This window comes from Mucor velutinosus (genome assembly GCF_035048745.1).
Source record: "Mucor velutinosus strain NIH1002 chromosome Unknown tig00000165, whole genome shotgun sequence".
Classification (NCBI taxonomy): domain Eukaryota; kingdom Fungi; phylum Mucoromycota; class Mucoromycetes; order Mucorales; family Mucoraceae; genus Mucor; species Mucor velutinosus.
Genome location: NW_027041913.1, coordinates 2,127,940 through 2,152,393, shown reverse-complemented (window position 1 = coordinate 2,152,393; position 24,454 = coordinate 2,127,940). Strand labels below are relative to the sequence as shown.

Here is a 24,454-nt window from a genome sequence, read left to right as displayed (position 1 = left end):
CTATACTTGAACTCAACACAACATGGCTTCCCTGGTAAACAACAAGCCTTTCACACATCAACCTCTGTCTCTATCCTCCTGTCCTAATGAAAGAAAAATATCGTGCGATAAATTAGCATATATAAAGTGTATAATCCTCTATACATGATGATCTCCGATATTTGAAACTGGGAAACGGCAGAAAAACCGGAACTTGGTTTATTTTGTTATATATATTAAGAAGTGTATATCTGTAGTAGTTGCCCTTTTTTTTTTCGCTCTGGATAGCTAACCCCTCTGTTTTTTTTTCAAATTGTCATTGTTATTCCCCATTTCCATCATACAAACAAAGGCAATTCCAATCGACCACGCAAACAAGGATTACAATACAACATTTTAATTGGATACTCATCACCAATTCCATCCACATCACAAATCGAAAATTACAATAAACGGCACTGTATGAAACTTTCTTCCCTTTGGAGGGCATATGCTATATGCGGGTATATATGAACACTACACAGTGCATATCGTCTTGATCGCTAATTGATGCATTTGAGTAGATTTTTAGGCATTGGTGGATTCATGGTAGCGTATATATGAATAGAGTCAAGTTGTTCAAGTCGTTAAACACTGCCCTTTCTTCTTTTTTCTTTTTTGCCATATGAAACCTCTTAGTATGGGTAACTGTCTATTCAATGTGAAATCATGACATGATATGGTACTCATTTTTTTTTTTCAATAGATATGATAATGGCGCTCTAGCAGGTTGTTTAGTGATGGACAATTTTCAACAGACATTTTCTTTCGATAGCAATTCAAAGAGTGCAATTGCGCTCTCAGTGCCGTTAGCAGCATCCAGCATCATAGCAGTTGTAAGTGTGAACCGAAAAATCAAATCTTCACATGACACTCAAGTTCAGAAACACAGCTATCAGGTCCTATTGGAGACAAAGTAGGCAGAAAGCGATTTGTTTTTATTGCCTGTATTATACATACCATCGGCACGATAACACAGTGTGCTGGCCACACTTTTGCTGCTTTTTTCATTGGAAAGCTGATTACTGGATTCTCATTAGGGTAACTAAAATCGATTGCTTACCAGCGCTTGATTTGACTAACTTGAAAGGAATAGCATGTTTAGTGTCATGTGCCCCTTATGTACGTACACGTAAAAGCAAGCATGTTGCCATTTGATTGTGCGTTAATAAGCTCTTTCTGTGCTAGATCAAAGTGAAATATCATTGCCGGAACACAGAGGCCGATTGATTTCCATGCATCAGTTTGGTGTCACCATTGGGTTTTGCCTCGCATTTTGGATCACATATGGTACATTTGACATGCGGAACAAGCTCTCATGGAGTATTCCCTTGGGTATTCAGATTGTGCCTCCTGTGGTACTGATGCTAGGTCTCTTCTTTATCCCAGAAAGTCCTCGATGGTTGATCTATCAAGGCAGGTTCTCAGAAGCCAAACAAATTTTACGGGTATTGCGGGCCAAGAAAGACAACGATGATTTGGAGCTTCGCATGGAATACACTGGCATCATTCAGGAGCGCAACTATGACAACAAATACTCTTCTCAAAGCTACAAGTCGTTGATTGAACAGGGTATCGACAATAACAGAAAGAGAACCATTCTCGGTGTGGGATTGCATATCATGACACAATTGACTGGTATCAATGCACTAATGTACAGTATCATACATTGCATTTCATTACGTGGTGCCACCTCGTATTCATCCTCTCTTTTTTTTTTTCTCTCTTTCTCTCTCTCAACAGGTTTTATCTACCTTACATCCTGGAATCCACTGGTATAGCAGAATCCAATTCAGCCTTGCTGGGGAATGGCATCAGTGGTATGATCAACATGTTGGCTACCATTCCGTCCTTTCTCTATGTAGGTATTTTGCGGTAAATACAGTCCAACCCCATACTAACGCCACAAATCTAGATTGATAGATGGGGCCGAAGACGCATTATGATTATAGGAGGCGTTGCTATGGCCACTTGCATGATCATAATTGCAGCAGTGCAAGGAACCTATTCCGTCCAACTACCCGCTAGCAAAGCGCGCGTATTTCCCGGTGCGGTATTTCCGATCACTGTATACATTAATGACAGCAGAGCATCATTTTGTGTTCTTGTGTTTCTATGTCTATTCTTGGCTTGTTTTGCTCTCAGTTGGGGGTCTATGGGCTGGATCTATCCTGCAGAAATATACCCTCAATCCATTCGCGCAAAGGGTTTAGGTGTCACTACAGGAGCCAGTTACGCTACCAGTATCTTTGTATCGCAACTTGCACCCGTGTTATTCAGAGATATTGGATGGGGAACCTATTTATTTTTTGGCTTGATCTGTTTGATACAGTCATACATCATTCATAGATTCTACCCCGAAACAAGAGTAAGTCTATCTATGTTGCTCGTTTTCTGCAAACCGTTATTGAAACAACAGGGCCATGTGTAGGGTAGGTCACTTGAAGAAATCCACTTGATTTTCAGTGGTGCATTAATTGATCAAAGTCCAGGGGCACATCATCCTCAAACAGCGTTTGAAGCCCTCTCACATCTCAAACAATTCAACGTGGACAATGGCCTTGATCTGTCCAAGGCGTCGCTTCATGGTGATCCAAGTACAACTGTGGTGTCATCTTCATCCACCGTGAATCAGCCTATATACCACGAACAGCCTCATCCATCACATCAGATGGAGGCCACGCTGGATGCGGATCCTTTAGACCGACCACAATGCGTAGAGCAAATTGAATTGAAGTCTTTAAATTAGCTATTTACATCTACACACACGCATACATACATACATACATATATATATACATACATACATACATACATACATACATACACATACACGTATATTACTTAGTACTTTAATGATACCAAACAAACCTCCCAAAAAAGTAAAATTAAATTTCCTGCTCGGAATACTTTTTAGAGTAACCTTGAAGTCTATCAAACTCATATGTCTATTGCGAGGGTTTCACCAAGCCTATTGTTACAAACATCCATAACAAGTATCCCGAGATATCCGCATTTCCTCTTTCTTTACACATTGAAACATGTCATTGACAAGCTTGATACAAAATAAAGGGAGAGAAAGAGAGCAAACGAGAAAGATAATAAGAAATGTTGTCAAACGTCTTGGCCTGATTGGAAGGAGATAAAGGCTTATTGTTATTGTTATTAGGGAGTTTTTTTTTCTCGTTCACCATGTGAATTACCTGCGAAAGAGAGATAGAGGCTTGACTCATGGTTTGTCTATATAAATAAGAGAGGTTCTGGAGCAACATTTGCCATTTCATCTCTTTTCTCTCTCTCTCTCTCTTTCTTTATTCCCCACGTTCAATATGCTTCAACAACCTCCTCCTTCCTATAATTTCACCATTACTCGACCACATCAATTGCCATTGCCCTCTAAAAACGTCATCAACCGAATTCCCTCCATACTTATTGGTAAGCATTGCTCTATACTATGACTCCAATGAGCCCCATTGTACATGTTATACTCATAAGATGCTACAGACTTTACCGCCATGACATTATGCGATTTGATAAGGACCAGAAATAACCAGCACAAGAAAACTCGTTCCTTGCCAGAGCTCGTGTTCTTTGTTCAAAAAGTAACGCATCAAGCCAACATCAATGTGAGAACACTGCTTGTCGCATTGATCTATCTGAAGAGAGCCAAATCAAATCTACCAAAAAGAGCCATTGGCAGTGATGGTAAATAAGATAGTTAGTCTAAACCATCCCAATGATTTCATACTTACCTATGACCACATACTAGACACAAATCACCGCATGTTTCTTGGTGCTTTACTATTAGCCTCTAAATTCCTCAAAAACACAGCATGGACAACCCACACACTAAGCAATCGTCGCATCTATGAAATTTGCGGTGGTCTATTTTCCATGGAAGATGTCTATCAGTTGGAAAGAGCTTTTCTCAAGTTGATCCAGTACGATTGTTGGGTCGATGATGGTACATTGAACCAGTTTGTTGAACTGCATCGTTCTGATTTCTCATTGTAAATTTTCCCCACATTTTTATTTATTTCATAATCCATTTGTAACTAAACACCCACCCACGCACACACACACACTCACATACACAGCATCATCATGTATATATTTATGCTCTCTTTTTGACTTTATTGTTATGCTTTATTTTTTTTTTTTCAATCATACACCCTTATAACCCCTTATATCTCTTTAACGTAATATACTCCTAAAAGTAATAAACATCGCGATTATTTTCTTTATTCCTTGTTTCCTGTAATAATGAAATTATTTCAATACGTGTTGTCGATCTCTTCGGATGATGCATTCCGAGTTAGTGTAACCTTATCTACTATGTTGTTGAGTTGCCTTGACTGCTGCTTCTGATGCAATGGATGCGGCATCATCAGATTCCTTCTTGGAATCTTCGGTTTGGGTATGTATTCTAGGGATTTGAACTTGCTCGTGGTCTTCCTCGTCCTCATCCTCATCGACAGGACTGTTTGAGCTGGGGGAGGCAGCGGGTTGATCGTAATCACCAATTTGTTCCCAAGCGTTCTTGTCCTCGCTTGGTGCTGCTTGTTTCTTGTTGGATTCAAAAGATCTCGATGTATTGCCTGTAATAGGTGCCTCGTTGCTGTTACTGGTGGATTTAGTGTCCTTGCTGCCGCTAAAGATGGGTAAATTTCCAATATCCATGTTGCTTTTGTATAAACTCAAGTGGATGAAATGCTGAGAAAAAGAAGAAGAAAAAAAAAAAAAGAAAAAATATTTAGGGGTGATGAATATAAAATGTATACTCGGGAAACAGTACTCTATGGAAATGGCACATCATTACTTTAAATGTGAAAGAATTGCTGGAAAGGTCAGATTGAGTTACTGTCACTTCTTGGCTTTCACCTCCTTCTCCACACTCTTCTCTTTTACAACGTGGGGTCTTGATACATTTGAAACACGACATCAGATAGAAGCGTGATCCACTGAAAATGCCAAATGTTCTTTATTCTTTATAGTTTATCTTTCGACTTCTTCTTGAGCCTAGTGCTTGAGGAGCCGCTGCCATTTCTCCGTGTCGATCACAAAATATGCACACAAACACCTTATTTCTATCATGACATCAGTTAGTGAATATCCCATACACAGGCCGTCATTTCAATGATACTTTACTTTTCAGGATGTTTTTTGATGGGCGTTTCAGGGCAACCACAATGCAAAATAGACAAACATCTGGAGCATTGAATAAAGACGCGAGGGTCCCAAAACGACTTGTTTCCAGTGTGCCCAGGCGGTCTCTTGTCCTTTGTTGTCTCTAGATTTTTCAAGTAAGCTTCAGTGATACCCAAGTTGGCGCACACTTCAGCAGGGAGCCTTGTCTTTTTACAAATGGAACAGATTTGATGGGATGATTTGAGATGAGGGGGCATGAGCCATGGCGAACTAGGGTCCATGGTTTCCACCGGATCTTGGGATATGGCATGGTTTCCCCCCGTTATTTCCGGATGGTCGTCATAGCCGTTGTTGTTCATGAAATCCACGCTGTCTCTTGTTTCTGTTGCTGCTATGGCTGTTGGTTGAGGAGATGCTTCATTGGCATCTTGCCAGAAATTGTAGTGTTTCCAGATCAGTTTATGGCTTGCAAACAGTTCAGAGCTGAAAGAAACCGTGTAGGATTCCATGTCTCGAGCAGAGTACACGGCATTAAAAAAGGCGAGTGTGTAGTTGATCCATTGACTGTATCGCGTACCCTCTACCTCATAATGGACATGCTTGATGCGATGAAGAAATCGAATATAGAGAGCATTGATCTTGCGATTCCCCATCGAGAAGGATGCTGCGTCCTTGGCCAATGTCTTCCAAATATCAATGGCAAACATCCGTGAATTCTTGTTGAACTGTTTCAACAAGTAAGCTTCCTTGAGGCTCACCCAAGTACTGTAATCTTTTGAACTCTGTATTTGCTGGCTCGCTCTACTGTCGGGCTTGAAATGACTCAAACACCTGGCATTGCCACTTTTCAGTGACACCTGCACTTGATTCATCTGAGCACATGTCACATGGAATGATTTGTCACAATCTGAGCATGTCACTTTGGCACCGTAACTGGCGTAGATGGGATCAGCACAGGATGCACATGTCTATGAAGCGAACGGATGAGCAGCCGCACCTACATGTCACTTTGATAATACTTGCCTTTGAAAATCTGTCAATCGGTATCAAATCAAACCGTGCTTCGTATTCACCCAAATCTGCCTGATAGCTGAAATCGCCAGGCCGTGCCTGAAACACTTTAGCACACGTGAAATGGACCCAGGGAATATCATGTAAATACGGGCTCAATTTGCAGAACAAGCCATTGGTATTGGGACACAGTGCACAAGTCACCACAAAGGGGCAATCTTGATCCATCGTATCCAGAAAGAAGCATTTATCACACAGCCAATACTTTTGAACAAGCATAGGCAATTCGGTTCTGTTCAGACAACTACGATGAATCAGCACATCACATTGCGGCGAATCGCAATAAACAACAGAAGGTGCTTCGCTGTTAATGACAGGGTCCAAGCAGATGGAACACACCAAGGGCCTTTTTTTGATACGCCATGATTGCAAAAATTTGCCCCAATCTCTGCATTTGTTGATGGCCAATGTCTTGGTGGGAATCGGCCATTCTTTGGCTTTGAGACGCTTTTCAGCAGCTCCTTCTACTGCAGAGCGGTTATCGCTCTCTGCAGCATCCTGTTCGGCCGTGTCAGAGAGAACGGCATAGTCTGCATGAGGGCTGGATTGAGCGGAATAAAGAGACACCACGGTATCATCGTCGTCATGGAAGCTCGTGTTGGCATTGGGAGGTGGTAAACAAGCAACGGTCTTTCCTGCTGTTCTTCGAGAGCCTTTCGGTGGGGTTTGCTGTGACGGATCTTTGGATCTGTAGGATGGAGGAGACGACCGATGCTTTCGTTTGCCATGCTGATCTCGTTTGAAAGATGATGCTGATACGTAGACAGCACTGTCTCTCTCCTGTTTGACTCGACAACTGTGATTACCCAAACCCTCGCCATCTGTGTCAGAGTCTGCTGCATGCGATGTAGGCCGTCTGGCTGTGTGTTTCTCTCTGGCGTTCCTGATTGCCGCATTATTGTCATTTGTCGTGAGTGAAAATTGATTGTTAAAATCCAAAAGATTGGCGGCTTCCAGGATTTGATTCACTCGTTCGTCCTGTGATGATGTGTCTGATAGCGGAGAGGCTGTGGCTGATTGGTATGGCTGGTCCAGGAACTGTTGATGTGGAGTCGGTGTGGATGAATGTGGTCTCTCCTGTTGCAATCGAGTTGGATTAAATGGTGCTATCTGCGCTATGGCTTTGTACGACTGACCCGCTCCGTCTGGGTTCATATACAGGTCTATTACTAGAGATAGATGTGAGTTGTTGTCCTTGATCTGGCCTGCCACACACACTTACATTGATTGGGTTGATGTTGAACACCATAAGCATGTCTAAAGTTCTCTGGGTCCTCTGCGTTATAATCACTGTAAGATTCAAAATGAGACCCATCTTTCAAAGCGCTTTGGAAATGATAAGCAAGGCTGGGCATGAGGTACCTCGCTTCGGATGAGGATGGCGGAAAGTGCTCGGGTAAAAAGTATTTGTTCCCATAATCTGTATTTGGTTTGACAGCGTAGTTCTCAGGCTGATAATGTGGCCCTGAAAACACAGAGACATTGAATGACGTTCTCTGGCTGCTGGACGATACTTTGGAGGGGATAGAGGGCTCCAGTTTCAGTGCTAACGTGGTTGTCCCCATGTGCATGTCTCTCAGAGATTGGTTTTTGGGAGCAAATGATGGCACAGCGCCAACACGGGTTTGGAATGCTGTTGCTGCTGTGGCTATAGCGTTTGGTTGGCCGTCTGTTGACGCCCGATGGTAGGATGAAGAGCTGACAGCCGATGCATGGGATTTGCTGCTACTGTCAGTAGTATAGTGGTCGCTCATAGTGTCTGTGCTGAGTACAAGAGGTGGCAATTGCTGATACAAATAGTAATATTCTTTGAAATGTGCGTATTGCTGCGTATCGTGGTATAGATGCCCAAAGTGCACGATGGGTCTGTAAAAGGTAGCTTACGGTATATATAAATGGCTCTTTGCTGCAGTAGAAAAGGTTTTTGGCACGTTCATCAACTAAATCAATGCCATCAGATTTACATGGATCGTGCACCAATGCGCTACTTACCCCAGCTTTGTCTTTGGATTGCTTCCTTTTTGCCTCACGATTCAAAATGACTGTTGGAAGCAGGAGTGGTTTAGAATGGAAAGAAGAAACAAAGATTGCATCTTGAAAATTTCAATACGCGTTGAATCACAGCAGACATTGTGTGTAGTGAGGGGAGATTGCATCATGTGCTTTATTACAGAGTGTTTGCTGCTTTGGTTTTTCCGCATTTTTCTTTCGTGTTTGTTTCAATAACTCGATCAATATGGTGGTAAGCTTCTCTACAAATGCCGGCACACAAAGGCACGGCTAACTGTTATTGTGTGTAGCTCGTTCTTGCTATTGGCGATTTGCATATTCCTCACAGAAGCTATGGTCTTCCCAACAAATTCAAAAAGCTGCTTGTTCCCGGCAAGATTCAAAAGATATTGTGCACAGGCAACACTGTAGATAAAGAGACATTTGACTATCTAAGAACGATTGCAGGCGACATTGTTGCTGTCAAGGGCGATTTTGATGAAATCAGCAGCAATTTACCTCAAGCTAAAGTGATCACAGAAGGACAGTTGCGTATCGGTATCATCCACGGCCACCAAGTGATCCCCTGGGGAGATGCTGAAGCCTTGGACATTACAGCCAGACAGATGGAGGTCGATGTGTTATTGTCTGGACACACGCACAAATTTGAAGCTTACGAGTACAATGGAAGATTCTTTATCAATCCTGGAAGTGCTACTGGTGCTTATTCTTCTATACCTGAGGCCAATGAGCCTGTCCCTTCCTTTGTCTTGATGGATATTCAAGGGAGTTCGGTCGTTACTTATGTCTACAAGTTAATAGATGATGAGGTCAAGGTTGAAAAGTTGGAGTACAAGTGCTCCACTGATACGAAAATGTTGTGATAAATAAATGTACTATTACCTGTTTCTGATTTATAACGTTTATTCCAATATGGTGGGTGAGTGTATTTTGTTATAAAAAGCTCGGCTCCCCCCCCCCCCCCAGCGCCTTGGCTTTTTTTTTTTTTTTTTTTTTTTTTTTACCCCTTTCTTTCTTATCCAGAAATTTGAAACAATGTCGTTATCCACCATGAAAGAAAATGGCTACATTGAGGTGGCCAAAGGTCGAGAGAGCTCTCCCTTCAAGATATACTATGAACTCCATGGCGATGGGCCACAGCATGTCGTCCTTATCATGGGTAGCTATTGATTGCATGTTGGATCTTTATGCGCATTGTATGCTCATCTGTTTTTCATCACATCAGGATTGAACTCTTCGTGCCTTGCTTGGGAATTGCAAACAAAATACTTGGCAGACACTGGAAAATACACTGTGCTCATCTTTGAGAACCGTGGTATGGGTCTATCAGATGCGCCCAGTGGTCTTTATAGGTGAGTTGCTGTAGAAAAGGGGTCTTTTGGTAAACGAAACTGACACAGGAGATAGTACTGCACAAATGGCTCACGATGTCATTGACTTGTTGGATCACCTTGGGTGGAAGGAAGGTGTTCATTTAGACGGTGTGTCCATGGGCGGCATGATCTCGCTGGAATTAGTGTCTGCCTGGCCCGAACGATTTGCTTCGGTCGTCCTCACCAGTACTACATCAGGCAGGCAAGTGCCTCCAGTAAGTTTCTCCAGAATATGTTGTGTCTTGTCAATGACTCAGTTTCTCTCTCTCTCTCTCTCTCTCTCTTTCAGTTAAAGGCAATTACGACATTGGGTAGGCTGATTTTTGTAAAGGACCCCAAGCAAAAGATCGGCCGTGCCATGGACATTGTCTATCCGCCAGACTGGTTAGCCGCAAAACCAACTTCAGAGGATCCAGAAATGATCAAATATGATACCAACAGAGACATGGTTGTCTCCATGGCATTAGCCAGACTTGATCGTAGCAGGCCACAAACATTAGGCGGTAATATTGGCCAATTGGCTGCTTGTCTCCGCCATTATGTGTCGGATGAACGACTGTTGAAGATTAAACAATCGGGGATTCCTGTGTTGGTAGTAACAGGCACATGGGACAATCTCGTCAATCCTCGAAACTCGTTTCATATCAGCAAAGTGTTGGATTGTCCTCTGGAGCAATTTGAAGGCAGTGGCCACGGGATACCTAGTGAACAACCTACCCGCTACAATGAGCTGATAGATCAGCATTTCTCTAAAGCCGCTGGTTTAGACTAATTATAAGTATTTATTGATGATTAAATCCAAATGGCTCGTTTGATCTTGTAACCCATCTTTTTAAAAATGCCATCCGTCTTTTCAGCTTGCTCTAAACTAATGATTGGCTTTTGAGATACAAATTGCGTGTCGTGTTCCTCATGTCCACAGGCTTTGGCAATGACTCGCACAATATCTTGAATCTGCTTTTTGCACGTCTCCACTTCTCCATCCAGTTCACCCAAGATATTATATCGTACTGCTTTGAAACTGATGGAATCAACACCCTCTAGGGCTGCTTTCACTGCTGGGATGGTGATATCGCTGTTGTCTTGTAAGTGGTGATGATCAATGTTGATATCACCCAGACTTTGATTGTGGATACTGCCCGTGTTCCAGCGGACAAGTTCACCGTCCTTGGAATGGTTGATAATGAGGCCATAGTTTTGATCTTCTGAACGAGAGGCGGGCGTCAAAGAGGAGAGAATGTATTCGCCCATTTGAATGGAGATGATGGTATCGAGACCGAGTCTTTTGAATTGAATGACCTTTTCTAAAGCGTAATTGTAGCTGCAAATGTACAATGCCTTCTCGGTAAGCAGCAGTATCTTTTCCTGAAACTCTTTACGAGGTGATCTGATGTACTATGTGAGTATTGAATATGTGTCGTTCAAGCATGCCATACCGTTGTTTGCCTGGCTCCTCGTGTGTGGGTGACAATAATGTCCATCCTTGAATCAAGGTCTCATCATCCGATACAACAATCTCACTACTGATAGCAACTATACATCGCAGTGAGTCATGTGTATATTATACATTTGACCTGGCGGTTTACATACTTGCGTCTGCTCTGATCTTTGCCCATCGTCTCTCAATACCAGGCTCTGCAGACATCTTGGTGGCTTGAGGCACATGTCTAAAGATTTCAGATTTATGATAGCCTAAAACATAGTCCACCGTTGCCTGTCTCCAAAAGTCCTTGATGGTGTTAAAGTACATTCTAGCTAGCGAATTGGAAGCATCATTCATCATGCCAGTGATATTTCGTTTGCCCGTTCTAAACAGATGTGTCAATGTGTGTAGTGGTAGTAGAGCTGGGTAAGCACTACCTTGTAAAATCACCCTTAAGAGCGCTTGTACCGGCGTACATTCTGGATATCATATCACCATTGTTTGCCCACACTAAAACAAACAGTAGAGAGTTTAATGCATTTGAGCAATTGAAGACGGCGTTAAATTACATACCGTTATTGAAGATTCTCTCAAAACCATCGTAGTATTTGATGCCTTGCTCAGGATATTCGGAGATGCCAAATCGCATCAATTGCAGGTTGAGCACACTGCGACCAAAAGCACTCTAATTAAAATAGACCACTTGGCATTGAGTGCTGTATGCAACAGATAAATACAACAAATACAATACCTGAACGACGTTTGTACGATCCAAGCAATCCATGCAATTCTAGAATTTACACATGAGTCTAAAGATAGGCACCATCGCTGCTAGTATACTCACTGTTCTAAACACACCAGCTTGTCTACAGTAAACAATCGTCTCATCACCCACAACTGCAGTTTCCCAGAAATACCTGTCCGGCAAAAATAAGATTAGTAACAGATCATGCTGTTCCCCTTTATGGAATCATACTGTATTTTAGACAGATCATCATATAGGCTTTTACTCAGTTTGCTGATATTTTCAAACTTCATCCCTTTGGTTTCTTTGTGAAAATCAAATTCAACATATCTGGGTTCGTGTGTGAGTGCGCATGATATGTTTTGGATCACCCGGTGCATGAATCTTACTTTATGTTTGGATCTGCTAATTCTTCCACATGATGTCTGTATTGCTGACCCACAATGGCTTCTCTACCTACCAATTCTGTCAAATTAACAATGATTTGTTTGCCGTACAGCTTTTCTTGTGTCTCGAAATGCTTTTGAAACGCTGTCTTGTTCTCATGTTCTGACCTGTCCAGTGTTGGCACTGGATGCAAACTGTAAGGCGATTGGCTCCAAAATACAGGTACTAATAGAGCGCGACATTAGCCATTCATTCCCTTTTGGATCTCTCTTGATATCCTACTTGATCCCCGAGTCTGAATAAAAGAGGCGACATGGTTCACTTCCCCTTTCTACATTTACTGTAAGCCTCTTGTGCATGACCATCTGTAGCAATCATATTACCTTGAAAATTACAGCCTGTTCTGTTTCCACAAAATTGGCCACTTGTCCATCCTCATTGATACCTCTTCTTTGATATCGCATGCCAGCTCTCTCTCGGCTTCTTCTTGAAATCAAAACAAAATCAAAGCCATATCCATCAATCTGGCACGGTTCAATTTGTAATGTGCCTTGCATCACGGGTACCACCCACTCATCAAGCTACAAATTTACATGAGCATATGATATTCCCTCACATCAGTCCCTTGGAAAAAAAAACGTTACCTTTTGAGTGACAAAATCACGAGTTAAATGTTCATTCCACCAAAACCGCTTATCCACCTTTTTCCATAATGGGATCTGAGAGTCATTGTATTTTGAATCCTCTTCGCCCTTGACCAAGGATCTTTGAAAGCTGTTGGTGATGTCTTTTGTAGTAGTGCAAATCAGTAGAGGTCCTACCAACAAATTCAATATTGTGTCCCTTACCGCACGTATTGGAGTATAAAAACATGGATCTGCTAAACATTTCAGTCACTTGTCTTATTAATCTCTCCTCTAAAGCGTCCTCCTCATCATTGTCATCGTATGAGGATGTGGATATAGTCGAAGCTGATGAGTTTTGGGAAATGGAAGAGGCATTGGAAGGCACCAATAAATCTTGCTCCTTTTTGATGGCATCTAATACTTGTGGCTGATCGATCAAGGTATCCTCATCCATAGATGCTAGATCAGGGTTGCTCCTTTTCTTTGCAAACGTCTTTTTGATGCGAGTCAAGAACGAATTAGATTGAGTAAGCTGCACAGGTGGTTTTCGTCTCGTTGTTGTTGCTGCTACTGCTGCTGCTGCTGTTTCGTGATCCTCATCTTGTGCTGCTACTGCTTCCTGTTCCTCTTCCTGTTGACGAATAAAGTGTGTGTGTGCATCAGTACTTTGAGTTACAGCTTACCGCTGTTATGTTACCTTTGTGTCCAGTTTTTGGCACGCTTTGTATGAATCAAAACTCAGGCAACTCACACCGTCTATCACATACACAGGATTTCCCATCAAATGGCCTCGAAGTTGGACGGAGGAGATCACAACCATATATTTCTCTGATTGCAGTAAACCGTTAAAATATAATCAGCATGCTTCTCGCATCCCAATGACCCCCTTACCCTTAAATCCTTCGATAAAACCAATAATACCATAGATGTCATACTGTTGAACAACATCCTTTGGTTCATAGGTCGCTGCACTTGACGTCAATATTACTTTTGACCATTTATGTGGCATTTCATGCTGTTTACCTCTCCGAGTCATTTTATGCCCGTCAAAATGTATCTCTAGAATGTTATCGTCTTTCACAAGCACAAATGAGCTGGTAGTGACATAGAGTTTAATGGTCTCTTTCTTGTCACTTGCTACAAGTGAATCATCTGCAGTGAAACGCATCTATATGTATTCAAGAAAGAAATAAAGTGAAAGAAAAAAGAAAGGAGTAGATAAATGTACAACGACGGGCTTTTGTGAAGCACACTAAACCAGCAGCAGCGAGCATTGTAGTTTAATACCCAGCTGCTTGAATTGTTCAACATCATGTTTACACAACACGCTTCAAAAGGCAAAACATGTACAACCTTCCACATGGTGGTGTATTTTCCATTGAAACAATAGGAATGCTGTATTCCATTCGCTTCAGTGCATTGCCAACGCCTTTATGAGCAAAGAATCAGCATTACTGCCTGTTGTTGCCTCTTTTATACAGCTGCCATAAAGTCTATAGGCTTAAAAACCGTGGATTTGACAAAGCGGTGCGCTCAGAATTCTAGCTGATGTATGCTTCTCATAAAGTGATACGAACAGTACATACACCATATCAGTGATCAAGCTGCCAATATCAGTAACGCTCTGATTTCAGCCATTTTTTAACTGTCTACCATCATACGAGATCTCTTCATAACTGGACTTTCTTACGATACATCATGCCTGGATCAACGAGAAAAATCGACATTATATGCGGGGATCACACATACGTTTCCTTTAACTACTCTATAGTATGCAAAACACAGCAAAATTTAGATACATTTGAGCAGCAGTTTCTCGTGCTACAGGCCGTTTTAAGTTGCCAGAATAGCGCCAAACGATTACTCTCATCTGGCACTTACTTCCTGACACTTTTGCTCAACTTTTTGGGGACCTAAAAAAACATGGCCAAAAATCGACCAAAAAGCATGAGGTACCCCTCATGGTTTTCATCGAAAATCATGGCTTTCTTCGCTAAAGATCACAAAATAGCAGAAAAAGGTGGAATTTCCAGTAATGGAGGTTCCACGCTGGATTCTAGCCATAATCCAGGCAACAACATTTTTACCTATGCATCACTTTTTCAAGATATCAAGAGTCAGAAGCGAACAACCTTCAACATTGCTTCAGCTATCGACAACAACGCCTCCACAACTGGGAGACCTTTGGACTACAACTCAACATTCGTAGAAGCTAAAGATGACTACTCCGTCATTGATTGTTCTCAATTTGCTGGTATGGTATTCAGAGAGAAGCCCTTGCTCACTTGTCTTCGAGATTACTATTCCAAAGGATTGGGAATTAGAACACGTATGGTTGGCAAGTACCATACGGTCATTGAAATCAACTTCCCAAGCCAGGGAGATTGCGAGGAGGCTCTGAACAAGGAACTCGTCTTACAAGGGAAGATAATCAAGATGAACAAGGCTTTGGACAAAAAATGCCAACGTCTTCAGAGTAGGTGTCTCTGAGCTTCCTTACAAAACTGAAGAAGTTTTGAAGCCTTTGATGGTGGAGACCTTCCAAAAATATGGGGACATTCTCAATCTTGGTCTTAGCTATACCAAGGATGGTAATTGGTTTACTGATCGCGGTTTTGTCACTCTAAATAGGGACAAATTAAAGAGTTATGCAGCTGAACTTACCCCTCAGATCCAGTTTGGGGATTTCAAGGAGAAGCTGCATTTGGTTTGGAGTAACATGAACCCAATTTGTCACACTGATGATCATATCAAAGCTGAATGTCCTCGAACAAAGAGGAAAGCATGTTTGCGATACGGAAGCTTGGAACATCTCACCGCCGGGTGCCCATTAGCTTCATGGAATAGAGTGAAGAAAACTAATGATCACAACAAACAAGGTCAACATCGCCAGCAAGAGAATGTTGCCCAACCTAAGCCTATAGTTAGAAAGGTTGGCCTTTTAGATCTAATGAATGTGGACCCTCCTAAGTACCTCAACCACAAGAAGGGGAGAAGGAAGGCTACATCCCTTTCGTCGAAATCCCCAGCGATGATGAGGCACTTTCCAAGGGGGAAGTATCTTCAGCAGACGAGCCAGAGTCTGATTCCGACGCTGAAAACGTCCAAGGGCATTCAACCAACTTGAACGACAGCAAGGATATGCAAATGGAAGAGGTTTTTGATAACAGGGATCAGGAGGAGATGAATGAATCTCAAGTTGGTGCATCTCAGGAAGGTGGCTCCCATGATGGTGAATCTCAGGATGGTGAATCTCAGGTTGCTGAATCGGAGGGTCGGAAATCTCAGGCCGGTAGCCTCTCACAAGAGGATGCTCCCAATAGACATCTCGAGGAGGAGGACAATAATTCCTTTGGTGATGAGGAGTATGCCAAGTCTACTAGCGAGGAAGATAGCGATGGGGAATCTCCTAAGGTTATTCAGAACAATGTAAGCAGATATAACTTACGACACTCTGGGCACAAGAAGAATGTAGATGAACCTACTGAGGAACATCCCAAGCGGTCTATTGATGAACTGGCTTCTACCCCTCCAGTAGAGGACAGCGAAAGTCCTGGCAAAAAGCAGATTAAACAGCAAGAGACTAATGCCAGAGATAAAATGGTCTTGGATGGATCATCAACTACAAACACATTATAATTAATTTATAACACCAACCAAACTAGAAACATTAACATTAGGATAGGTTCCCTCAATTGCAGGAACCTCAACAAACAATATAACACCAATACAACAAATAGGTTCATCACCTACCTTAAGCAACAAAAGTTAAATATATTACTATGCCAGGGAACAAATATTCCTCACCATTCCATTGAAAACATTACAACAAATTTTAAATATCAATTCCAGTACCACCAAGCAATTTGGACTGGACAATGTGGAGTCATCAACTTCAATCCATCACTGAATCTACAACAAATCAAAATACTAGAAGACGGAAGAGTTATTCTGGCCAAGCTATCACTAGCTAACAATAACATGCCTCCAATTTACATTTTAAATATCTATGCTCACTCTGATAACTACAGGGCGAGAAATCACTTGTTCGACCAAATCATCAGTCTCCTCAACTCCATGCCTGAGATGATCTCTTCTCTCATCATAGCCGGTGACATGAACTGCTGCTTCGACTCCACAAGTCAACGCTATAATCGCCAAACTGGAAAGCCCAAAAGTTTCATTGAATTTTTGAACACTCACTTTTCAGATTGCTTGAGCCAACCAAATCTACCGCATGATTACACTTTTAGACGTGGATCGTCTCTTTCCACTCTCGACTATATGTTTGCAGGCCGTGATGCTTTCTTCAAAATGAGTGATGATGATACCACATTTCTCTCTCAAGAATGGACAGACCATGCCTTGTTAACCAAGACATACACTATTGGCATGACTAACTGTGGTAAAGGTGTTTGGCGGGCCAACCCCTTGTGAAGAACCCTATCTACGTCAACAAATTAAACACGGCTATCTCTTACTACGTTGAAACCAAATTAGATCCTAACCTACCTGCTCAAGAAAATGGGACCTGATTAAGAAGAAAACTAAGCAAGTTACTCAAAACTTCAGCCGCACTCACTGTTCATGGAAGAAAACTAAAATCAAAAAGCTACAGAGTGAGAGGAACAATTTGCTACGTAGGTACCGGGATGGTTCCGTCTGTCTTAATCTCTTGCTTTCTCCTGTCGAAAAGGAGCTATCCAAACTCCAACAAGTGATAGTTGACATCCGACGACTGAGATCAGGACAGAGATGGCATGAGAAGAGTGGAAAGTCTCCAGGTTACATCAAGCAAATATTAGCGGAAAAGGCATCCAAGCGAACAATCTCTAGCCTAAAGCATCCTACTTCCGGGGAACAATGCTTGGAAACTAGCACTAAACTTGACGCTGCCAAAGTCTTTTACCAAGACCTATACACCGAGGAAGAAATTGATCTCAATTGTGTGGAAAGAATGCTACAATATATCGACAAAACAATTCCAGCTGAGGGGACTCACAGGACATCATTGAAGACATACCTTACAAAGATATCATTCAAGGATCTCGAAGAACGCCAAATGGTAGTAGTCCGGGCCTGAATGGTATATGTTACAAAATTTTGCATCTTCTAGTTATCAACCCGAGCTGTGAAGCGATTATCCTGCAAGTGTTCAACGATGCTTTATCACTAGGCAAATTCCCAAAATCCTGGCAGGAATCATGTATTGTGCTGCTATTAAAGAAAGGGGATATGACTGACCTTGGCAACTACCGTCCAATAACCCTAATAGCCTCTGTTTGCAAAGTGTTTACCAGACTACTTAACTCACGAGTCATAGAGGTAGCAAGTGACCTTATAGGTCCCTACCAAAGTGGTTTCCTGAGAGGTAGATACATTGGAGACCATGAGATGTCATTGAAAGTGATTGTAGACAATGCACGTGAAGCAAGATGGAACAACTCTGGAGAATTTGTCCAATATGCTGGGATTATACTGGACAACGCCAAAGCGTACGATAGGGTACATCCCCAGTATCTATCCAAGGCCCTAGTGAAGTTTGGTTTTCCAAAACAGTTTGTCCAATGCATCTGCAAGTTATTCTTCGACGACTCAATTTACGTGAATGTCAATGGCTTTTTAACAGATCCTATCGAGCAAAGATGCGGCATCAGACAAGGAGACAGTATATCACCAATGCTGTTCAACTTGGCTATTGAACCATTTCTGCTATCTGTGACCAAAGGTACAACTATCTCGGGGTATAGTCTCCAACACGTCAAGCCTATAAGCAAGAGAACAAACAGTTGGGTGGCTCCTCCTCCATTGAAAGTACTCGCATATGCGGATGATGTCCTGACATTCGTCAAGCCTCAAGCTGAACTTCTTGATCTGGAAGAAAGATTGAGAGCTTACAACAAGGCCTCGAACTCCAAGATCAACTACGACAAGTCCGTAGCCTTCCCTCTTCACGGTGGAAGAATGACAAACCAAAATGGTGGCCTAATTCAAGATCATGCAGCAAACAATCTCAAAATCAAATGGTACGATTCTATGTCTACAGGATTTATAAAATGCCTAAGTTATCCAATTTGGTTCTGCAATCAACAAAGAGACGTATACATTGCTAAACTTCTGGGTGATATTACTACTGCTGTTGAAAGGTTTGCAGCACGACAAGTCTCACTGTACGGCAGAGCGAATATTGCCAACACTATGATATTGTCCAAACTATAGCATGTCATTCGGATCGTTTCCCTGCCCAAAGACACAGTCAAGAAGATAACCTCAATCATTTATCAGTTTGTAATGTCTGGCCTGTATCCACCTCTAAAGGGCAATTCTCTCTTCCTACCAAGATATCAAGGCGGTTTAGGACTGATTGATATAATGGCGCAACAAAAGGTTCTGCAATTCAGATATCTGAACGCTTTGCTGACAGAAAACAGCAACAACATACCTGGTCTCACTTATAGGCTACTAGTGGATTATTTGAAGATGTCGCACGACTCACCATCGCACATAATCCCTATACTGTTCCAAACGGCTAGATACAAAAACCAGTTAAGAGGCTTCCACCCTTATTACATGATGTTCGAGGCAATAGATACCTGTATGAAGCATTCTCCGCCCTCACTCGCTTGGCCTGTCAAACCAAATGTCATGACACTCTTGTCATTGCCAGTGTTGGAAATTCTGGATTTCGACAATGAGGAAGTAGCTATGGGATACACAAGCAGAGACTCCATCAGGGAGAGTAAAGTTCACGACTTCTTCCACATCAACCAGGAAACAAGTACTCTACAGATAAAGCCAAGAAGTGAATCCAGGCGACCAAATATCAGGAGCCAGATAGAAAGAGGTCTTCTTTGTGGAAACATCAAGTTGAAAGCCTTTGTGGATACAAGAAACATTGAAGGCAATCTCGATCTACAGCCTTTCGTTGCTATGCTTAACTACCAAGACCGCCCAATGCTTCGAATGGCGAACAAAGACTTGAGATCAATTATGCTGGACATACACAACCTTGATGTTGGACGAAAGTTCAATCATACCATCAGCAAAGTTCGGTGGAAGCACTTGTATCATCAAAACATGCACCACTCTGTGAGAAATGTCTGGTATAGAATGATCCATAAGCAATGCCCAAGTAAATCAGCTCTTTTCGTTCGACGCCTGAGGAACGTTGAAGATGACAAATGTACCCTCTGCAATGATACTGAAGATGCCAAACATCTCATGGTTAGCTGCCCCCCTCCCCACAAAAACGACATTTGGTCCAACATCTTTGAACAATTCCTGGGATATCCCAAAGTTGCCAATCCACAACAAGTATACCAATCTATAGTCAATTTGAACCTGAAGCAATACTTCATCTACAATCTCGACATCAAGATTACAATCTTTGACCTGTTTGCTGCCACCATTCGTATGGTATGGAGATTCCACCTCCTACATACATTCGAAGGAATGCCTTTTGATACCAACTATGTCACCACCAAGATCTGTGCCGAAGTGATGAGATTGTCAGATCTCAAGCATTAATATAAGTATTAGTTTAATTAAATATTATATATGGCAAGTCACTTTGTTACATACACTTGTCCATCATTTGATGTTCTTATTATATTTGTATACCTACTAATAAATAAGCAACATCCATACAAAAAAAAAAAAAAAAAAAAAAAAAAAAATTACCAAAAATTAAACGATCGCATTTTTTATCACAAAAACAAAGACTTTTATTATGGCATGCATTGAACCAAAATGTCTCTTTCGATCCAACACAACCCCTGAAGCTTTGTTTGTGAGACCTTGATATATAAAATCTCGACATTTTCGCCAAAAACGTCATTTCATAATTTCGTAAATTGCTCGACAAGTTCAATCAAAACAGCTATAATAAATAGCACCATTGGATGCGCCTCGAAAAGTTCTTCTAGATAGCTTAAGGCTGTAAAGGATGATCACTACAACTTTCATAGTCAAATTTGGTAAAATGAGTCGATCAAGTCGCAAAAGGATCAAAAATCAACGAATTGTGATAGAATGTCGATCGAGATTTTAATTCCTTCTGGCTGGCAAAAAAAAAGACACCCCTTGATTGCTCAAAGCCCTATAATATAACGGCAATGATACTCACAGGAAAGATTACGAGAAAGTGAGACTCCTTCCCAAATGGACAGCGTACCCAACGTGAGACCCAAAAAGAACAAGCTGGTGACATAGGAGGAGCGTGACATGATCCAAAGCAACAGAATAGCACACAGACAAAAATGATATTGCAGGTGAAGTTTAATTCAGAAACCTCTTTCTTTTGGAAATCCCACGGCCTTGTTTGATGAATTTCGCGATGTGTACTTTACTTAGAACCCTGAAAATAGTACCATTGGATTCCTCAAGCGATTTGCTTTCTAATGATGTACATACTTTCTAATAAAATATCCTCTCTTTGACCACAAATTGGCCATTTACTTGCTTATCTCTCTTCAATTCATGTCCTTTTGTTTACTTTACATGTGATTTTTTTAAAAGCTTAATTTTGCCTAGCAAATGAATTGTTTTGATTTTGCATGATCCGAATACCTTCTAAAAGAGGACAATCCCTAAAAAGAATGACATGAAATGTGTTGACTCTTTATGAGATGAATACTCTTGGCGTAAGAACTACAAACAGGTTGCAGGAATGATACACGAGAATGACCAACTCACTATGTAAATGTGGGCATATTGATGATATCTAGTAGCACAAACACTTGATTGACATCATTGACAGCAACCATGATAGCTGGAAACAAGATGACTTGCACTGGTTCGAAAACAATCCAATATGTTCCATTCCATGGAGATTGCCGCAGTAATATTCATATGGCACTCTTGTTTTCCAAGGTGTACGCTTGTCTCTTGGTCCAGAATCAGTTATGCTGGCTCCGATGTGATGTAAACGACACCTTAACACTCGTATTGCCCGATTAGATGGACAGTTTATAACTGATGTAAACAAAAAGAGAGATGGATCGAGAACTGTAATTTTAGAGAGAGAAATTAAGGGGAGGTAGAGAAAGATTACTTAATCAAGCAACCAGCTGCATTTGTTTCAGTGTCAAATGACATTTTTTGTTTACTTTTTGATGAGGTTGAACCAGTGAAAAGTTGTCTGTTAATTACATCTAGGAAGAGATGGGGGAACTCGTTTCATGTGAAGGTGGAAAAAGGGCTTTTTGAAGTAGCAAAATGGACATAACTCGAGACAGAAAACAGTTGAAAGCCTCGGACGAAGCGGATCAAATAGAGCAAGTGTCAAACGTCAAAATGGTACTATTTTCACGCGCTCAAAGTAGTATATCGTGGAGAAAAGTAAAAGGAAACGAATTTGAGTGTGGCAAGGATACTGGACTCACACAAAAGTCGATGAGAAGGATATAAATAGGGATTTGTTTCAACAGCTTTTCCCTCTTCTTCTTCATCTCATCTCTCTACAACAAGCAAAATACTCTATACATACAAACTCTCTACAAGACATTTGGGCTCTCTCTCTCTCTACATATGGTCATCTAAATCAAATACTCTACTGTCGATTGGCCTCTACTACTGCTACATACAATGCCTTACAAATCCATGGTCCTCTCTACGTCTCTTGGTCCATGCTAGAAAAAGGCCACACTATCTTTGATACATGCAGACCTTGGTGAACTGTGCGAGTGAGTTATTATCTTGTTGGACGTATGAGCCATGTTGACTAACCTATTGATTACATAGTGCCGAAAAACTACTTTGTAGGGACTGAGTAGGATCACCGCTTCATAATCATGGGTAGACTGCAGGACAAATCCATTGGTCATGCTACGGGATGATCACAAGCTTTATTGCCGACGAGAGTAGGGTTTAACCCTACGATCCGGAGATGGAGGCGGCTTGAGCGTGTCGATGATCTTGTGATGGATGAAGCAAGTTTACACCTTGGTACCTGTTTATATAGTGTTGGTTCCTTTTATTGATGGTCAATTTTCTTTGCCCAAATGGTTTGTTACGCACTCATGCCACAGTACTTGTGTACTCATCTCATCTTTATCTAGTTACCTCTGCCATCTCATGTTCTATCTCATCTAAAGCAAGCTGTCCTCTCCAAATGCTATCAAGCCAAGTTCTCTGTGCCTCCTACAAGCTCCTAAAATGACAAGACTGTTCAAATATACCATCTCTACATCTATACAAGGTCAAGCCCTACTCTCATCTGTGCTTCCTACAAGCTCCTAAAATGACAAGACTGTTTAAATATACCATCTCTACATCTATACAAGGTCAAGCCCTACTCTCATCTGTGCTTCCTCTTACTCAATCAATTATCAAGACAATTAATGCCTGACATCTATACAAGGCCAAGTCGTTCTTATATCTCTGCTACCTCTATCTATACAAGTCAAAATAGCCTCAAAAATCTGAAATATTTTAATCCATCAAGTATGGTGATCTCATAAACTCAAATACACATTAATAAAAAAACAACCACGTCTTGTCATTAGCTTCAATATTATGCTCTATTAAGATTACATCTTCTTTCAATGCTTGTACTGTCCATCAATTGCTGTAACCAATGTATTTTAACGCTTGTACATAAGTTAATCATATTCATATAATTCAACGTCAAGAGATTTTGCCGGTATGTAATATCATAACATGATAAATTTATGGTCCCTAGACACTTTCAAAGCCTCAAAAAGGAAAGAAATTGATCTAACAAGTATTTTGATAGACTGACGTTATTAAATACAGATTCAAGAAGAGCAGCACGACTAGCGATAGTGATATATGATTTGCCACCTACTTTCCATACGCTTCAAAAGCATCTATTACTGTATTGCCTTCATGATGGAAAGGGCATTGAGTCTGCCAGCCGGCCCCACCAGCCGCCAAAATTGATTCAAACCCAAAACATTATTTCTGTTCAAGATTGGACAGATTTTGCCTTTTTTCGACTCGATTGAACTCTTTTGTAAGATTCGACTATACTAGTTGTGATGATCACCCTTTGCTTCCTAATAAAATTTCGAAGCACTTTTCAAGACGCATCCAATGGTACCAAGTAAGGTAGATGTTTTGAATAAACTTATTGAGCAATTTATGAAAATATAAAAAGAGGTTTCTGGCCAAAAAGTCGAGATTTTCCATATAAAGGCCCCACAAAGATAGCTTCAGGGGTTGCGTTGGATCGATAGAAACAATTTGATTTAATATATACCATAGTAAAATTCTTCATTATCAAGGTCAAAAACGCAATCGTTTGATTTTTGGTGAAAACCATGAGGGGTACCTCATGCTTTTTGGCCATTTTTTGGCCATTTTTTTTTTTCGGTCCCCAAAAAGTTGAGCAATAGTGGCAATAAGTAACTGCCAGATGAGAGCAATTGTTTGGTGCTATTCTGACAATCTAAAACGGCTTTGAAAGCGAGAAAACGCAGCTCAAATGCACTCAGATTTTACTGTATTAGCCACACTGTCGACTAAGAAGGGATAATACCTGTATGCTACTTGCCTGTATATGAAGTATTTACATGTATACGGATGTGGAACATCGCATAAAAGTCAGATCCACAAATGATGTGAAGGGTTCTCAAGTGCAAGCGGGAAGTTATAATGAAAGTAGCAGTATTTTGATAAGATACGCAAGGGC

The 24,454-nt window shown here is 41.3% G+C and overlaps 12 protein-coding genes across 12 annotated transcripts; 9 read left to right on the top strand and 3 right to left on the bottom strand.

The window, feature by feature from the left end:
• Positions 1–758: 758 nt before the first annotated feature.
• OSH3_1 (Oxysterol-binding protein 3) lies at positions 759–2,767 on the top strand (the record flags this gene model as incomplete). The annotated part of the gene is made up of 7 exons (XM_064823039.1): positions 759–854; positions 911–1,059; positions 1,115–1,140; positions 1,207–1,672; positions 1,762–1,879; positions 1,934–2,386; positions 2,450–2,767. 7 exons carry the CDS (start codon positions 759–761, stop codon positions 2,765–2,767), a joined length of 1,626 nt encoding a protein of 541 aa, XP_064679639.1.
• Positions 2,768–3,347: 580 nt separating this feature from the next.
• ATC70_003683 (uncharacterized protein) lies at positions 3,348–3,731 on the top strand (the record flags this gene model as incomplete). Its single annotated transcript, XM_064823038.1, has 2 exons — positions 3,348–3,453; positions 3,523–3,731. 2 exons carry the CDS (start codon positions 3,348–3,350, stop codon positions 3,729–3,731), a joined length of 315 nt encoding a protein of 104 aa, XP_064679638.1.
• Positions 3,732–3,801: 70 nt separating this feature from the next.
• On the top strand, positions 3,802–4,032 carry ATC70_003682 (uncharacterized protein; the record flags this gene model as incomplete). Its single annotated transcript, XM_064823037.1, has 1 exon — positions 3,802–4,032. The coding sequence occupies one exon, from the start codon at positions 3,802–3,804 to the stop codon at positions 4,030–4,032; it is 231 nt and encodes a 76-aa protein (XP_064679637.1).
• A 312-nt stretch (positions 4,033–4,344) lies between these two features.
• Positions 4,345–4,698, bottom strand: ATC70_003681 (uncharacterized protein; the record flags this gene model as incomplete). The annotated part of the gene is made up of 1 exon (XM_064823036.1): positions 4,345–4,698. The coding sequence occupies one exon, from the start codon at positions 4,696–4,698 to the stop codon at positions 4,345–4,347; it is 354 nt and encodes a 117-aa protein (XP_064679636.1).
• A 301-nt stretch (positions 4,699–4,999) lies between these two features.
• On the bottom strand, positions 5,000–7,991 carry ATC70_003680 (uncharacterized protein; the record flags this gene model as incomplete). Its single annotated transcript, XM_064823035.1, has 4 exons — positions 5,000–5,105; positions 5,167–6,134; positions 6,190–7,406; positions 7,460–7,991. 4 exons carry the CDS (start codon positions 7,989–7,991, stop codon positions 5,000–5,002), a joined length of 2,823 nt encoding a protein of 940 aa, XP_064679635.1.
• Positions 7,992–8,473: 482 nt separating this feature from the next.
• ATC70_003679 (uncharacterized protein) lies at positions 8,474–9,110 on the top strand (the record flags this gene model as incomplete). Its single annotated transcript, XM_064823034.1, has 2 exons — positions 8,474–8,479; positions 8,538–9,110. 2 exons carry the CDS (start codon positions 8,474–8,476, stop codon positions 9,108–9,110), a joined length of 579 nt encoding a protein of 192 aa, XP_064679634.1.
• Positions 9,111–9,282: 172 nt separating this feature from the next.
• On the top strand, positions 9,283–10,392 carry ATC70_003678 (uncharacterized protein; the record flags this gene model as incomplete). Its single annotated transcript, XM_064823033.1, has 4 exons — positions 9,283–9,406; positions 9,473–9,599; positions 9,655–9,835; positions 9,910–10,392. 4 exons carry the CDS (start codon positions 9,283–9,285, stop codon positions 10,390–10,392), a joined length of 915 nt encoding a protein of 304 aa, XP_064679633.1.
• Positions 10,393–10,412: 20 nt separating this feature from the next.
• On the bottom strand, positions 10,413–13,969 carry ATC70_003677 (uncharacterized protein; the record flags this gene model as incomplete). Its single annotated transcript, XM_064823032.1, has 16 exons — positions 10,413–11,007; positions 11,057–11,153; positions 11,211–11,428; positions 11,481–11,553; positions 11,617–11,728; positions 11,795–11,833; positions 11,888–11,960; positions 12,020–12,118; positions 12,178–12,400; positions 12,458–12,506; positions 12,559–12,756; positions 12,820–12,962; positions 13,024–13,432; positions 13,499–13,629; positions 13,693–13,767; positions 13,825–13,969. The coding sequence occupies 16 exons, from the start codon at positions 13,967–13,969 to the stop codon at positions 10,413–10,415; spliced, it is 2,679 nt and encodes an 892-aa protein (XP_064679632.1).
• An 812-nt stretch (positions 13,970–14,781) lies between these two features.
• Positions 14,782–16,440, top strand: ATC70_003676 (uncharacterized protein; the record flags this gene model as incomplete). Its single annotated transcript, XM_064823031.1, has 2 exons — positions 14,782–15,277; positions 15,788–16,440. The coding sequence occupies 2 exons, from the start codon at positions 14,782–14,784 to the stop codon at positions 16,438–16,440; spliced, it is 1,149 nt and encodes a 382-aa protein (XP_064679631.1).
• A 342-nt stretch (positions 16,441–16,782) lies between these two features.
• Positions 16,783–17,238, top strand: ATC70_003675 (uncharacterized protein; the record flags this gene model as incomplete). The annotated part of the gene is made up of 1 exon (XM_064823030.1): positions 16,783–17,238. One exon carries the CDS (start codon positions 16,783–16,785, stop codon positions 17,236–17,238), a length of 456 nt encoding a protein of 151 aa, XP_064679630.1.
• A 798-nt stretch (positions 17,239–18,036) lies between these two features.
• Positions 18,037–19,020, top strand: ATC70_003674 (uncharacterized protein; the record flags this gene model as incomplete). The annotated part of the gene is made up of 1 exon (XM_064823029.1): positions 18,037–19,020. One exon carries the CDS (start codon positions 18,037–18,039, stop codon positions 19,018–19,020), a length of 984 nt encoding a protein of 327 aa, XP_064679629.1.
• Positions 19,021–19,173: 153 nt separating this feature from the next.
• ATC70_003673 (uncharacterized protein) lies at positions 19,174–20,328 on the top strand (the record flags this gene model as incomplete). Its single annotated transcript, XM_064823028.1, has 1 exon — positions 19,174–20,328. One exon carries the CDS (start codon positions 19,174–19,176, stop codon positions 20,326–20,328), a length of 1,155 nt encoding a protein of 384 aa, XP_064679628.1.
• Positions 20,329–24,454: the final 4,126 nt, after the last annotated feature.